The sequence below is a fragment of the Fukomys damarensis genome, unplaced genomic scaffold (assembly GCF_012274545.1).
Source record: "Fukomys damarensis isolate Sample0158 unplaced genomic scaffold, DMR_v1.0_HiC HiC_scaffold_17, whole genome shotgun sequence".
NCBI classification, from domain to species: domain Eukaryota; kingdom Metazoa; phylum Chordata; class Mammalia; order Rodentia; family Bathyergidae; genus Fukomys; species Fukomys damarensis.
In genome coordinates this window covers 28,829,777-28,844,648 of record NW_022900929.1, presented here as the reverse complement: position 1 = coordinate 28,844,648, position 14,872 = coordinate 28,829,777, and the positions used below count along the sequence as shown (strand labels likewise).

The 14,872-nt window shown below is 56.5% G+C and overlaps 1 protein-coding gene across 1 annotated transcript in view; it reads left to right on the top strand.

The window, feature by feature from the left end:
- The first annotated feature begins 11,853 nt into the window (after positions 1 to 11,853).
- Positions 11,854 to 14,872, top strand: part of Cobl (cordon-bleu WH2 repeat protein) — a 144,622-nt gene continuing 141,603 nt past the window's right edge. The window contains exons 1-3 of the mRNA XM_033765283.1: positions 11,854 to 12,002; positions 12,108 to 12,209; positions 14,422 to 14,535. Of these exons, the coding sequence (XP_033621174.1) occupies positions 11,854 to 12,002; positions 12,108 to 12,209; positions 14,422 to 14,535 (365 nt within the window). The remainder of the gene's footprint in view (positions 12,003 to 12,107; positions 12,210 to 14,421; positions 14,536 to 14,872) is intronic.

Genomic DNA, 14,872 nt, shown 5'->3' with positions numbered 1-14,872 from the left:
TTTTTTTTTTCGTTTTTCCAGTACTGTGTCTCTGCACTGAGCAACATCCTGGGGCATTTTTATTCATTTGTTTATTATTTATTAAGAGACAGTGTCTCCCTAAGTTGCTGGGTTGCCCAGGCTGGGCTTAAACTTGCGATCCTCCTGCCTCAGCCTCCACTGGGATCACAGGTGTGTGCCACCATGCCTGGCGTGGCCCTTTATCTTAGTGCTGGTCCCAGCCAGGCATCTGCAGGTGACCCCTAGGAAAATGATATGTTTGAGATGTTTTGTTAATATGGACTTTGCATTTTCTGAGTTCTAAGTTATGCAGTGTTGCTATGCTGGGGGTGAATCTTTAACCGATCTGCTTCCTGGCTGGGAACAGCTGGCTGTGAAGCTGAACTTCCGCAGGATGGGGTACCCTGCAGTCCTCTGTGAAACTCTTGCCAAGATAGGGCAGGGTTGTTAAAATGCTACATGTTCATTGGCATGCGGTATGTTTTCACTTGTTTTAAACTTGCAAAAGTTGTATTTAATATTTTTGTAGCACTGGAAATTGAATTCAGCGCCTTTTGTCTGAGCTGTACCCCAGCTCTTTTTTCATTTGCATTCTGGGACAAGGTCTCACTATGTTGCCTGGGCTGGTCTTGAACTTGCAGTCCTCCTGCCTCAGTGCTGGGGGACAGGCGTGCATTGACCAGAAATGGGTCTGTTATGCTCACTGAACAGAGGTCTGGGAAGGCATTGGCTTCCTTCTGTCCTACCCAGATGCTGATTTGTTGAGTACAGGTTTCCGTGGCAGCAGGGGAAGCAGTTGCATATTCTAGTTGCAGCCTGAGTGTGCAGTGGTCTTATAATTCCAGCATGATACTGGGGACACCGAAGTGGTGACCCTCATAGGCTAAGGCATGAGCCCCAGAGCTGGGCAGCAGGTAAGGGTATCTGTAGCCCACCCTGCCTGCCGCTTGGTGCACAGAGTTGCCTTCTCCTGCAGAGGGCTGAATGCTCACAGAAGTTCACTGTCCAGGTGTGAAATGGGGTCTGGATAAGCCGCAGCACTGGAAAGCACGGTTACATTAGGAATGGCAGCACTGCAGGAAAGCAGCAGTGGTCTTAGAGGTTCCTTTTCACAGTAGAATGTTGTCTTCGGGTTGTCTCCTACACTCCTTTGTGTGGAGCCTAAATCCCCACATTCCTACATTGCTGGCATTTGGAGGTGGGTCCTTGGGAGGGGTCGGGGTTGGAGAGCTCTTGGGGGTGGGGACCGAGAGAGGCCAGGGGTAGCTTTGTGGCCTGCACTGTGGTGGGCAGAGGTCCCTCCTGAGATAATTCACTGATGCGAGGTGGGAGAGAGGAGGAAGGGAGCCTGAGGAGAGGTGGAGGCGGCTCCAGACAAAAGGGCTCAGCTTTGCGGCCTGCACTGCAGTGGGCAGGTGGGGTGGCTGATGTCCCTGGTGATACATGGAGCAGCCCTGGGCAGGGCATCAGTGTAGTCTGGGGACTGCAGTCCCTCCTGTTCTGTCCTCCTCTCTGTCCCTGGGCGGGGCTGAAACCAGGCTCTGCAGGAGTCCATGGATCTCTCCTTGCAGCGAGGTCTTCACCATCCAGACAGCCAGGCAGGGGGCTCTGCCTCTGGCCTCCCATGATGTTTGGGGTCTTGGGAACACGGGGCAGACCCTGAAGGCCATGGTCCATCTTGGGCCGATCCTCTCAGCCTGGCCGACCTCACAGCCACCTGGTGCACACCATTCACCCCTTCAAGGAAACTGCAGAGATGGACCCGGTAGAGCTGGGCCCAAGGAGCAGGTGGGCTGCCTCAGTGCTGGGGGACAGGTGTGCTGACAGCCTGGTCGATCACCATGGCAGTTACCTGTGTGTGAGCAGAGTCTGAGATCACGCCAGTCCCGTGGAACTGGGCAAATGGCTAAGGGGCTCCTGCAGCCATCGCTGTACCCTGCTTCATAGTAGTAGGATGAAGGCCATGCCAGGGTCATGAGCCAGGCCTAGACGTGAACCTGGGCTCAGCTTATCCCTGGAATCCCCATGGGCCAGCTGGGCCCGCAGCTTCTGTGCGTCTCATGCCCGAAACTATGCTCACCCTCCGTCCACGGCTACAGTGTGAATCACTCACGCGGGTCTATAAAGGGAGCCACCTGAGGCTCTGTTGAGTCTGAAAGGACACTGTGGAGCCAGCCATGTCTTGGTGCAGAAACGCCCTCAGGAGTGTGTGTCCTGGTGTCCTTCACATGGGCGCGCCACACTGCCAGCTGCCTCGTCCAGGCCCAGCAGTGAGTCAGCGGCCTGAGCTGCTTACAGCCTTTCCCAGCATTGACGGTGAGAAGAAAGAAACTGCTGTGAAAAACTGTCAGGGCCACGTGTTTGGCTGTTTTCCTGCAGACTTCTTTGTCTGGAAAAAAGTCTTCCTGAATTATTGATCAAAAGACCAGTTCCATACGATGGACGTAATTATTATGCATCGCAAACTTACACTAATAAAAACTTTAGAAAAAAAAGGAATCCTAGGGCTAGTGTCTGACAGCTACATTGTAAAGGCAAAGGAAAGGCATGGGAGAGTGATCTTGTATGAAATAATGTGTTGGTTAAAAAGCAAAACAAAACAGAGAACGAGATTATTTTTAAAATATCGATTGTCCTCTTCCGTCTTCCGTCTTCCATCTTAAGACAAACCCTAAATCACAACTGTGGGTGTGCAGCTGCCTCTGCTCTGTCTGTGCCGTTTTCCTACACTGTAATGGGGTTCAGATAAGGAATGATCCATTTCTCGGACATGGATGGGTCCATTCTAAAGTCTACCCACCTGATCTTTAAATCTTTAACATGAGCATGAGTTAAAATCCACTTGTGTGGACCAGTGAACACTTCCACCCCAGCCAGCCCGCCACGTGGAAGCAGGGCCTCTCTGAGCAAGGGGCTGCACAGGACCAGGGTGGGGACACCGGAAAGGAGCCACCCGCCCATGCTGGCAGGTGGGGCATCTGTCCAGTTGTTTTGATGAAAGGCTTTGCCGAAGCAGTTCTTAAATATGGCTGTCCTCCCTCCTGGGTGGTGTAGATATTCAGTGGGGACCGCCTCTGAGATGAGAGGGGTGCAAGCAGGCGTGAAGGGCAGACATCCGCTCTGCAGGCACAGCTCTGGGGTCCAGCCGGGAGTTGAGGTGCGGGGTTTGTGCACAGGCTTTGCGGGTGACTCTTACATGCGGGAGGCACAGGACAGGGAGAAGGGACGTGGCTGGTGAGCCCAGGAGTGTGTCCTGCACCTCGCTGTTGCCAGCACCTCCTCTGTCTGTCCTCTGTGACAGCGCCAATGGGTGGGCTGGCACCCACTCTGGCTTATGCTCGCACCACACATTTTATGCGAGGGTCCAGGCTGCCTCAGTGTCCTGAATCGATGCAGAATGTTCTCTTTCGTGGTCATTTTGGCTTTGAGGAAGAGCTGGAAGTTGCACAGTGCCAGACCTGGTGACCAGGGCAGATGATGCAGCATCGTGTCCTGTTTTTAGGAGCTGCCTTTCCCTGGGGTGCCCCTAGCCAGGCACGGTCACCATGATTTTGTCACACCTTGTAAAGACCCTCAGGAAAGAGCACTCCAGAGCTGCCTCAGAAAGTGGCAAGAACAATGGGATAGATGTGCTTGAAGGGAGGGGAGGATTTTGAGGGGGATTCCTGGAAAAGGGTCTTTTACTGTAATAAATTTTTAAAATGTAAACATCCCCCACATATTTTGAACACACTTTGTAAAAGCAAGCATAAGAAATGTTAAAGCTGTACTTAGACAAAGTTGAGACTGAAGCAGCCACCACCTGATGGGAAGCCTGGCCGGCAGACGGGGGACACAGTTCAGACCCCGGGAACACGGCCTGGGCCTGCCCACTTGAAGCCGCTCTGGATTCACGCTATGGCTTGCGCTTCTCACGGTGTTCCCATCTTGAAGCTGCGATTCTTCCTAGAGAACCTCTTCCCTTCCCTCGGGGACCTACTGGCTGTGTAGGACAGGTGTGCACCGCGACACAGGTGGGGCTGGTGCATGGGCGCAGAGCCGATATCTGTGCAGCCAGCAATGAGGCTGGTACGGTCTGAGCTCCGTCCGAGGCCCGGGCCCCATGTGCAGTGCAGCAGCTCCTGCTCGCACCAGGGCTAGGTGTCGGTTATGGTTCTGATCTGTATGCTGCACTGCCCAGTCCATCCCTGTACGGCCTCTGGGTAGAGTTCTGCACCGAGGAGCTGTAGATGGGACTCACCTGGCCGCCTGCCCACCCCTGTCCTGGGTTCAGGGCTGTGGCAGGTTTGGTTCCTTGGTTCCACCCCTCCTGAATCAGAGGAGGGTTTCAGCTCGGCCGAAGGCTGTGTCCTCGGCTCCCGATTGATTCAGCAGCCTTTGTTTCATGTCACTGCCGCTCATACTTGAGCAAAGCAAGACCAGCACTGACCTCTCAGCCACTTCTGCAGACCTAGTAGCAGGCAGCCGCTGTGGGAAGAGTGGTTCATCTGCTCAGCCGATGCCCTGAGCTGACCAGAGCAGGCGGTGGGAGCGCCATGGAGAGTGAGTGCAGAGGCCCGCGGAGCTGGGAGCCCTGAGCGCTGTGCCCCTGCCCTGTGCCTGCTGCCCCACTGCCCAGTAAGGACGAGCTTCTGTGTGAGCACAGCTGACAGCCGTGCTCCATGGCTCCCAGTCCCTTCCTCCCTCACCCTGCGCACTGCTTTACAGGCGGCTCCGGATAAAACCATGGTGCCCCAAGAAGCTGCTGTGCAGGGCCCAGGCCTCCCTTTGACCCTGTCACGGTCCCTGCCTGTCCTGCGCTCGTCCCGTGAGGATAGTGTCCTGTCACTGCCAACCCTGTCCCGTTCCCCAGGTGATCGTCCTGCCTCCAGGGCAGGGAACCCCAGAGGGTCCAAGCAAGGTGGCGGCTGGCATTAATTGAAGCTTTAAAAAGATAGCACACACTATGTGTGGGGGTGCACACCCATAATCCCAGCACTCTGGGAGGCTGAGGCAGGAAGACTTCACGTTCAAGCCTAGCCTGAGCAACTTGGTGACTTAGTGGAACCTTGTCTCAAAATGAAGAATAAAAGAGTGAAGGACATAGCTCAGTGGGAAGGCCCTGGGTTCAATCCCCCGTCCTTCTCTTCCCCAAAAATAAAAACAGCAAGGAAGCCTCACACCCTTCCCGTGCCTTTGTCTGTGCTGTGGTTATTTGGGCAGTGGGGGGCCAAACTGACTTTTTTTTTTTTTGGTACGGGGGATCCAATTCAGGTCCTTGTGCTTTCGAAGCAGATGGCTGAACCACTGAGCTAAATCCCCAGCCCAAACTGACTTTTAGATTAAGTCGAGATTTAAAGTGGGGGCTGAGGAGGACCCCATTGTCCCCAGGCTGCTGCTAGGATGTGCTGTGGGCTCTGTGTGGTCCCTTCCAGGAAGGAGCAGGAGCCCAGCCTGGCCCACGTGCCCGCTTCCGTCGCTGCTGTCGTCCTCTGTGCCGTCCACTCCCCCAGGCCCTGGTGCCAGCCTGTGTGCTCTGCGATTAACGAGAGCTGGGACCCAGACCCCAAAGAGCAGAGCCAGGAAGGACGGAACCGGGACGGCAGAAGGCTGGGCTGGGCGGCCCGTCACCTCCACAGTGGCCATGAGGAAGCACCGACGTGGCCAGCGCCTGGCCTCTCGGCATGGACGGTCCACCCTGCCAGGCCTGTGTCATGGCTCCTGGCCGTGGGCTCCTCACCCACAGCGCATGGAAAGGGGTGAGGGCTCACACCTGGGGACCAGCTGCCCGTCCTGGGCACAGCGGTAGGCGGGACACAGGCACAGAGAATGGGTTTCTCTAGTGACAAGGGACCGGGAGAACAGCTGGGTACCCTGCCTGGGAGGTCGGAGGCTCCTCTCCCCCAGATGGGCTGCACAGCGGCTGGTAGGACACAGGTGCCCCTGGTCAGCCTGCAGCCAAGGCCCAGTGACTGGGTAGCTCTGAGCCCTGGGGCAGAGGCTGTGACTGGGACGGGATGGTATGGGATGTGGCTGCAAGTGCAGAGGAGTCATGGGAGGTGCAGACGGTACCCCTTGGGTGATGGTGAGGACCCTGAGAATGCTTACCAGAGCCCGGCATGGTGGCATATGCCTGTCAACCCAGCCCTGTGGGAGGCTGAGGCAGGAGGACTGCATGCAGAGCCCAACCTGGGCACTGCTGACTCACACTCTCTGGTGTGTGGCCCTGTACAGAGCAAACCCCGCTCCCAAGGCTCCATGCCCAGGACCTGACCACCTCCCTCTCTGGGTACCAGGTGTCCTCTGAAGACTTTGTGCACACCCATGATGCTTGCCCTCTGGGAGGCTGAGACAGGAGGATTGCCAGTTCTACCCCAGCCTGGGCAACTTAACAATTTAGCAAGACCTTGTCTCAATGTTTAAAATATATGCAAAGACTGGAAACATAGTTCAGCATGAAGGTCCTGGGTTCTATCCCTGGTACCAAAGCAGAGAAGTGCACAAAAAAACAAATATTTCACATTCCCAAACTGCCGAGACCTAAGACGTGTTCTGAGGCACTTGGGGTGGCAGCAGAGAGCCTGGGCACCCCGGGGTCCTCCCAGCAGTGTGGCGCATGTTTCCAGAGCTGAGGCCGGTGAGGTGGTAGCCTGGGGCCCTGCCTTCGTCCTGCCCATCCTGAGTCCCCCCCCCAGCCAGTGCCATCCCCCGCCCCCAGGACCTGTTCCCAGCCTGGAGAACCCGCGTTCACAGCTCTGTTCTGCCCTCCCCTAAGCTCTTCCTGCTTCTCCCGCCTGTTGGGTCGGGTACTCGGGCTGCACTCTCTCATGTAGGAACCACGGTTGGTTCTTTCTGGCTGCGCTCAGGAAAGCTCTTCTTGTGTTGACCTCAGGCTCTGGCTACCATGTCCAGGCCATGGGCTGTGTCTGTGCGGCTCCCCTCTGTGGGACCCACCGACCCTCTGATTCCTGGCTGCTCTGCACAGGTGCCATCTCCAACGTGCTGTGTCCCCGGCAGGCCTGCATCCCGCCCTCAGCGCTGCCTCTCCTCATCTCCCCTCCTTAAACCACTGCTCCACATTTGTAGTACCCACATAGCGTTCGTCGGGGATTGATGTGAGTTATCCTGGTAAGCTTTGGAGTCTGGGTTTGTGTCTTCTGCGTCCTTCCTTTTGCATGCGTCTGTGTGTCAGGGCGTAATAGTCACTTCCCTTGTGCAGTCAGTGCTCGTCAATACTGAGACGTGCGCGTGCCCTTTCTCACCCCTCCCCAGCCTCCCTCATCTCTTAATCCCCTTGTCTCCTATTCCCTATCTTCTGTTTTTTAATTTATGATTTGGGTTTCTCATCTAAGAGAAGCCAGGTGATATTTAAGCTGTGTGTCGGGCTTATTTCACTTAGCATATGGTCAGAGTTGCATCCATTTTCCTACAGATGACTCTAGTGTGTCGTTCTTCGTGGCAGAGTCGTACTCCACGGTGTACAAATGCCACATCTTCTTTATCCATTCATCTGTCGATGGACATCTAGGCTGTTTCCAAGATTTAGCTGTTATGAGTTGTGCTGCTCTGAGCACGGGTCTGCGTGGATCACTATAATTTGATGTCTCTAACTCTGTTGAAGATACTTAGAAGGAATGGGAGTCTCTGAGGACTCTCCACGCTGGCCTCTACAGGGGTTGCACTGGTGTGCGTTCCCACCTACAGCGTGGAAGTTCCCCCTCTGCAGCTTCCGGTCCTGCACCCTTTCTCTCCCTCTAAGGTCCCGTCCATGTGGAACTCACCCTCGGACCCTGCCCAGGAGCCCCTGTCCATTGCTCCTCTTTGTGACGTGCAGAATGGGGCACTTTCCCTGGAGTGTGTTCAAGCTCACTGTGGCTGCTGTGCAGACATCCTGTGCATCCGTGTTCCAGCTGTGTCTGACCCACTTCTTCGGGCAGTTTCTCCAGGTGCTCTCTCTGTCCAGGCCCTGGCCTTCTTCCGGGCTTCAGGTTGCACTGAGTCCAGGACTGGGGAGAAAAGTAGTAAACTGAGTGCAGCTTGGTGGTGCTTTGAACTGGCCTTTACAGCATTCTCAGCTTCCCTGCTGCTCTCTTCACCGGAGCCCAGGGTGTACGGTGACCGTAAGATGCACTGAAGTGGGAGACACATCACCAGGATCCCTCAAGACACTCCCTGCTTCACACCTGCACGATGCCACTGCCACTTCCTGCAGCCACTCTGGAATGCTCTTTCCTGAGGGTCTGCGCAAGTTGTGATCAAAACCACAGTGACTGCTGCTGCCATCCCACAGAAAGGCGGCTTGTAAAATGTGACACTGTCTTTGTCCACCGTATTTACCAGACCTGGCACCCTGGGGCACCGGCTCTTCCCCAAGATCACAATGACCATGAAAAGGAAACATTTTGAAATGATTCAGGACATCGAGGCAGCCAGGACAGTACAGCTGCAGACCCTCAGGAGAGAGGACTCCAGAGCTGCTCCAGGGAGGGACAAGGAAGTAGGATGAGTGTGCTCACGGGGAGCCGGCTTCGTGGCAGTGTGTGTTCCATGTGACACGAGCTTTCGCCCTACTATGTGATCACCTCCAGTGCTTCTCCAGTGGCCTGTGCATGGCTGCTCCGAGGACCCTGGCCAGGCCCCCAGGGCCCGTGTGGGCGAGGCCAGGCAGGGCAAGTTGCTCTTATCCTCGCTGCTGTTCCCTGCACATCCTAAGAGCAGAACAGGATGCCATTCGGACAAGAAAGGAGGAGGTGAGCCATGAAGGGTCATGAAGGACAAACAGTTCTCTAACAAAGCCATGTCAGAGGCTCATACACATGCCAGCGGCATGGCAGGCAGGGAAATGGAAAACTATAGAGCCAGGAAAAAGACCAGTAGGCACCAGGGGCAGGAGGGAGAGCAGGGGCCTCAGGGGCCTGAGGAGAAGGCTGGAGGATCCAGGGCTCTCAGCCTGTCACAGAAGGTGTGCCCGAGGCGAATCACTGGGCCTTTAAAAAGCTGAGCCTGAAGTGTGTGCGTGGGCGGGCTAGGCAGGGCCTGGTAACCTGAGAGTGAGGACAGCTGAGCTGCAGGGTCTGCAGGCCAGCATTTCCCGGACGGCTGGCTGCGTGGGCGCGGAGGTGGGGACACGGCCCGCCCTGGTCACCTGTCAGCCCAGAGCCTTGTCCAGGGGAGCAGCCTCCTCTCGCCTCTCCCTGGAGCCTGTGCACTCCTGCTGGCCTCTGGCTCTTGGGTGAGGGAAGAGGGTGTGGTGCGTGGACCGACTGGAAGGTTCTGCGTCCACCCACATTGGACGAGGCCCGAGTGACCCACATGGGCGCACGCCTCCCACCTGCACCTGCTGCAGCCAAGCCATGCTGGGTCGGGTTTCCCGCTGTGCCGCCAGTGCAGCCCACCTAAATCTACCGCGCCTGGCGGGGCGGCACTGTGTCATTCGACCAGAGTAGGAGCCCAGCTGAGGCCTGGCCCAGCATGGAGCTGTCCCAGGGGCCACTGCACCTCCCTCACCTCGGCCCACCGGCTGTGCTGCAGGGGCCTGGGCACTCACTGACCTGCTGTCCCGCCGAGCTGTCCCACCTGCCAGCCTTGCACCTGCATCCCGCTGCTGCCCGCCGGGTTCTGCAGCAGCCCTGGCAGAGAGGGGTTTGTTCTGTCCTGTAGTGCTGGGACCAAGCCCCGCACCTTCCCACTGAGCCACACCTCCAGCCCCACTGGATTCTTTCACTGGGAAGACAGGGTCTCACAGAGTTGCCCAGGCTGGACTTGAACTGCCATTCTCCTTCCTCAGCCTCCTGATATATTTTTAACTTTTATTGTGCAGTACCGTCATATGTGTAGAAAAGTGACACAATTAAAGAATCCCCAAGGGTTCTGCACACAGCTTTGCTGTCAGCATGCATTTTGTCTGTGCCCCTACCCCGTGTGGTCACACTCAATGTATTCACGGGTGCGGGTGCACACACACACACACACACACGCACACACACACACACATACACACTTCCCTCAGAGCAAGGCTTTCATCCCTAGTGTCACCCTCCTGCCTCCCGCCGTGCCGAACGCCACGGTGTTTGACTGTCCTTGGCACCGCGACATCTGGCTCAGTCCTTAGTATATCCACTAGCTCCTGGCAGGCGGGCCAGCCACCTCCTCACCCTCCTAAATCAATACTTCTCAGATGGGAACTTCCAAGAAGGAAGGGGGAGAGTTTTTCCAAGAAAAGCACATTGAGCAGCTGGGCGTGGTGGCACACACCTGTCATCCCCGCCACTTGGGAGGCTGAGGCAGGAGGATTGCAAGCTCACGCCCAGCCTGGACAGTTTAGCAACTCAGCAAGACTCTCTCAAAAATAAGAAGAGCCAGGGCTGTAGTCCAGTGGGAAGGCCCTGCAGGCAGTTGCAGTACTGGGGGGAGGAAGTAGCCTTAAAATCAAGTCAGAATATTGGTAGCAGAAAATTTTTTCCTAAAAGCATCATAATCCAAGACCGATGTGCTGTCTTGCGTTTTAAATCCTGATGGCTAAGAAAGTCAGCTGGGGCTTGTTTTCTGGATCCAGGCTGTTGTGTGTGGCCAGACGTCCCTGCAGGAATCTCCTTGCCTTGTTAAAGTCTGCACCCCTCGAGGGCAGGCAGCACTGGGCCGCCCCTGCTGGGGCCTCCAGGCCTGTGAGCCTCTGTGGCCTTGTTGCCCCTCCCTGGCCACTCTGAGCTCCCTCCACACATCCGGGGCATGGCCTGCTCCTCCTTTGCGTGTTTTCTAGTGTGTGTCTACAGTGTGCGTGTCCGTTGTGTGTGACCACTGCAGTCCTGTGCCGGTACAAACACACCTGCGTTTTCATCCCATCCCTCCCGCCCTCGTCTCCTGGAACCTTCCTGTCCCTTGCAGAGGCCCTGCCATGTGTGAGCCAAGTTGTGGGATGAAGGGGATGGAGCAGGAGGTGCAGGTGCTGGGGAAGGTGCTGCGTCGGGGAGGGAGTCTGTGTGCAGGGACCTGCTTGGCAGAGGCAGCTGTGACAGTGGTGGCAGGTGACAGAGCAGAGAAGTGACAACACAGGGGACACCTGGGGCAGTCGCCGGATGGAAGTGGTACCCAGGCCACTGCAGGGGAGGAGGCGGCGGCTCTGCGGGGCCCTGGAGATGGGTGTGGGGTGGCTAGTGTCGCCCTGAAATACATACCCACAGCGGGCTCCCTGTGCACTGGCATCCTGAGAGCACAGGAGTTGAACTTGAGGATCAGAGGCTTCTCAGGCAAGTTAACTATTTTCAGATAAGCAAAATTACTTCATCTGCCGGTGAAGCTCAGCGTCATTTTTAGCATCTTGATTTCCAGGCCAGCTGGGTAGTCTCTCCATAAACATGGAGAGGAGCTGTGGGGCCCAGCCGACGGGGCCAGGAGGCTGCAGCCCTGGTGGGTGCTGTGCGGGGAGGTGGGTGATGCCAGCCATCCCTGAGCCTGCAAGGATGTCCTCAGGAATGGGGCATCCTCTCCTGGAACACACAGGTCTCCTCCACTTCCTCCTCCTCTTTCTTCTCTGACTGGGGATTGAACCCAGGGCCTTCACGCTGAACTACAACTCATCTTAATGCTGAGACTGAGTCCCACCTAGTTGCCCAGGCTTGACTCCAACTTTAGCCCTCCTGCTGCAGCCTCCCAGAGTGCTGGATGACAGGCGTGTGCCACTGCTGTGCGCATTCAGGTTTCTCCTTTGGTAGATGGCAGTTTACTGCACTGCCTGGCAGGCTTTTGCAATGATCTGGAGCGTGTACAAAAGCCTACAGGGACACAGTGCCTCGTTTTGGGCACTTGGCAGTTGCTGTGTTAGTTTATTCTCTACATAGGAACACTGAGGGTGTCGGTCGCAAGTGTCCAGCGGTGATGCTGGATGCAGAGGGATATGGAGCCCAGGTGTGGCATGAAGTCCTGCTGCCCCTGCCCCTGCCTGCGGGGCTGTGCAATGCGTCTGAGCTCACCTGGGGTTCTGACGAGACCCCAAAGCCAGCCCTGCTGGTGTCTGGGGATCCGACGTGAATGTGGGGCGCCTGATGCCCCTCTTTCCTGTGTGCACACAGGAATCTGAGTGTCCCTTTCCAGCGTTGCACACGAAGTACTTTCTCTCCTGTATGCCACAGGGGGAAACAGGTGCTCATGCCCAACATGTGCACTGCTGGCTTCAGCCGAGCTGGCGTGGTGGAGCCGACTCCCTGTCCCAAGAGGACCATCGAGCTCCCCAAGTGAGTGGACTCTAAAAAATGTATCTGTATGCCTTGCTGGGTTCCTGGGGGAGGGCTGTGGCCAGAAAGCCAGCTGATATTTGCAAGCTAGGCCTGGTAGAGCATGCCTTTAATCCCAGCATTCCAGGAGGCTGAGGCAGGAAGATCACGAGTTTAAGGCCAGTCTGGACATAGTGAGGCCCTGTCTCAAAAAACAAGCTAGCAAAAAAGTTAGGCATGGTGGTACACACCTATAATCCCAGCACTCTGGGAGGCTGAGGCAGGAGGATTGCACATTCAAGTCCAGCCTGGGCAACTTAGTGGCGTAGGGAGACCCCGGATGAGAATGAAAAAGGGAGTGCAGCTCAGTGTGAAGGCCCTGGCTTCAGTCCAGTGTGCAGGAATGGTTTGCAGGGAGACTGGAGGAAGCATCCTGAGAAGGGAGGACAGAGGTGGATAGGCAACTACTGCACACCCTGCAGAGCCCTCAGAGCCCGCAGTACAGGACAGGGCCCAGCACGCACATACTGCTGGGGTGAGGCAGCAAGCGTGTCCAGTGTGACCTGTGGGCCAGCTCCGCCCCACCCCGCAGCACAGTAGCTGCAGTCCCAGGTTTCAGCTCAGCTCAGTTTGGACGTACTGGGGATTAGGACTTCTGGGAGGCAGGTGTCCTGAGGGGCGACTCTTCTCTGTCCCTGGCTGTGACAGATGTGTAGAAATGCCTGGTACTGCAGCAGCACGGCGGTGGAGGCCACAGCCCCTCAGAGCGCCCGCCCGCCAGAGAGTGCTCTTTTGTTTGGAGTTTTGAGTCTCCCTGTGTACCCACACTGGCCTCCAACTTGAGACAGCCCTCCTGCCTCAGCCTCATGAGTGCTGCGCTGGGATCACAGGCATGTAGTGCTATGCCGGCCGAGAGTGAGTTCTTGCACCAGAGAAGTCCAGTCCCATCTGCTGTTGGGGCCTGGCAGGGGGATGTGTGTTCCCTGGTTTGCCCGTCCTTACTCTGACTGTTGAGTGTAGCGGTGTGGGCCAGCAGGTGGCAGGGCTGAGCGGTCTTGCCCACATGGTGACTGCCAGCTCCTGCGCCTTCTCCTCACCTCTCGGCAGCCTCCTCCCATGCTCCTGTGCTTGGACGGCCTTAGAGCCCTGTAGCAGTAGAATCTCAGCATTCACTCTTCTGAGACTGGCCTGTTTCACTGGGCTTAGTGCTCTTCAGCTTCCTTTATCACATTTGTACACATTCCCTTTTGAAGGCTGAGTGGTATTCCACCATTTGAACCACATGTTGATCCATGCATCCCTTGTGCCCAGGCCATGCCTATTGTAGACAACACAGCAGCCAAACTGAGTGCAAATACTTCTTTGAAATCCTGATTTCGCTTCCTTTGAGTAAATATCTGAAGGTGAGATTTCTTTCTCACTCTATTCTGAGGAAGCTCCATGCTATTTCCCAGTCCCTCCAACAGCACCAGGCCCTCTTGCCTCTCATGCCCTCCCCAGTGCCATCTTTGTCTTTTTGCTGACAGCAGGCAGGCAGGTAGGCTGTGGTGTCCCTGTCATCACATTGGTCTTTGTCTCCCTGATGATCAGTGGCAGGGGACATCTGTCCGTGCCACTGTCCTCCTGTCCTCCTGGGAAGGTGTCTTGTCACTTCCTGTCAGTACCTGGCCCGGAGCATCACTGGAAGCAGGTGGAGTTCATTAAGGTGGCATGGGGAATGTCCCCCACTTTCTCAGTGCCTGCTTCCTGCTAACTGTAGATATTCAGAATCCCTGCCTGCCCTGGAGAAGCCACCTTTGGATGGAGCAGCACCAAAGCCCTCGAGTAGCACTTGGACCCCGACAAACCTTGGCTGTATTGCCTCGGGCTGGGCTTGGTTCCTGCTGAGGAGGAAGCTGGCTGGTCCACCCCTCAGCTGACCCCCGTGCCCCTGTGGGCGGAGTGAGTCCTCAGAGGCCCACAGTTGCGTGTGCTGGGAGCACAGACGAATCAGAGGCTTCGCCAGCCGGGGCTCTCTAAGGGGAACCCATGAGACATGCCCGGCCCTGGGGAATCCCTGAGTAGGCCGCCTTGGGATCTGCTGGGAAAGGCCCTTGTGCCTCTCAGCCCCTCTGCGTGGCCCCAGCTTCTGCACCCCTCCTCTCCATCTGCACCCGTTCTCCGGAAGCACCCGCAGCTCAATGGGACTCGACAGCGGGTGTTCACGCACTAGTGTGCGGTCCCTTGTCTCCAGGGCACCTTCGTTCTTGCACAAGCACGTGGCCAACGTGGGAGTGAGCCAGAAGCCGTCTGTGTGCCAGATCCATGCAGGTTCCCTGGCTCGGCTCCCAGGCGGCTCTGGTGAACAGTGCCAGGCACAGGAGGGCACAGGGCGGGCAGGCTGCTGGCGAGGACCAAGGTTGTGGTGTAACCTGGCTTTGGGGCCCTTTCCAATGGGGCTGTGCTCCCCACTCCCGCTGCAGCCTGGTGGAGTGTGCCCAAGCAGGCCCAAGGCTGCCATCTGGGTGACAGCACAGCTACCTTATCGCCCTCACCTGCTTCAGGGAAACGCGGCCCTTGAGGGTGCTCTCCTGTGTCTGTGCCCCCACCCCCCACCGCCCTTCCTTCCTTCTAGCACAGGGGTTTGGAGCCACAGATCTTTCCTTTTTTTTTTTTTTTTTTTTTTTTTTTTTTTTTTTTTTTGT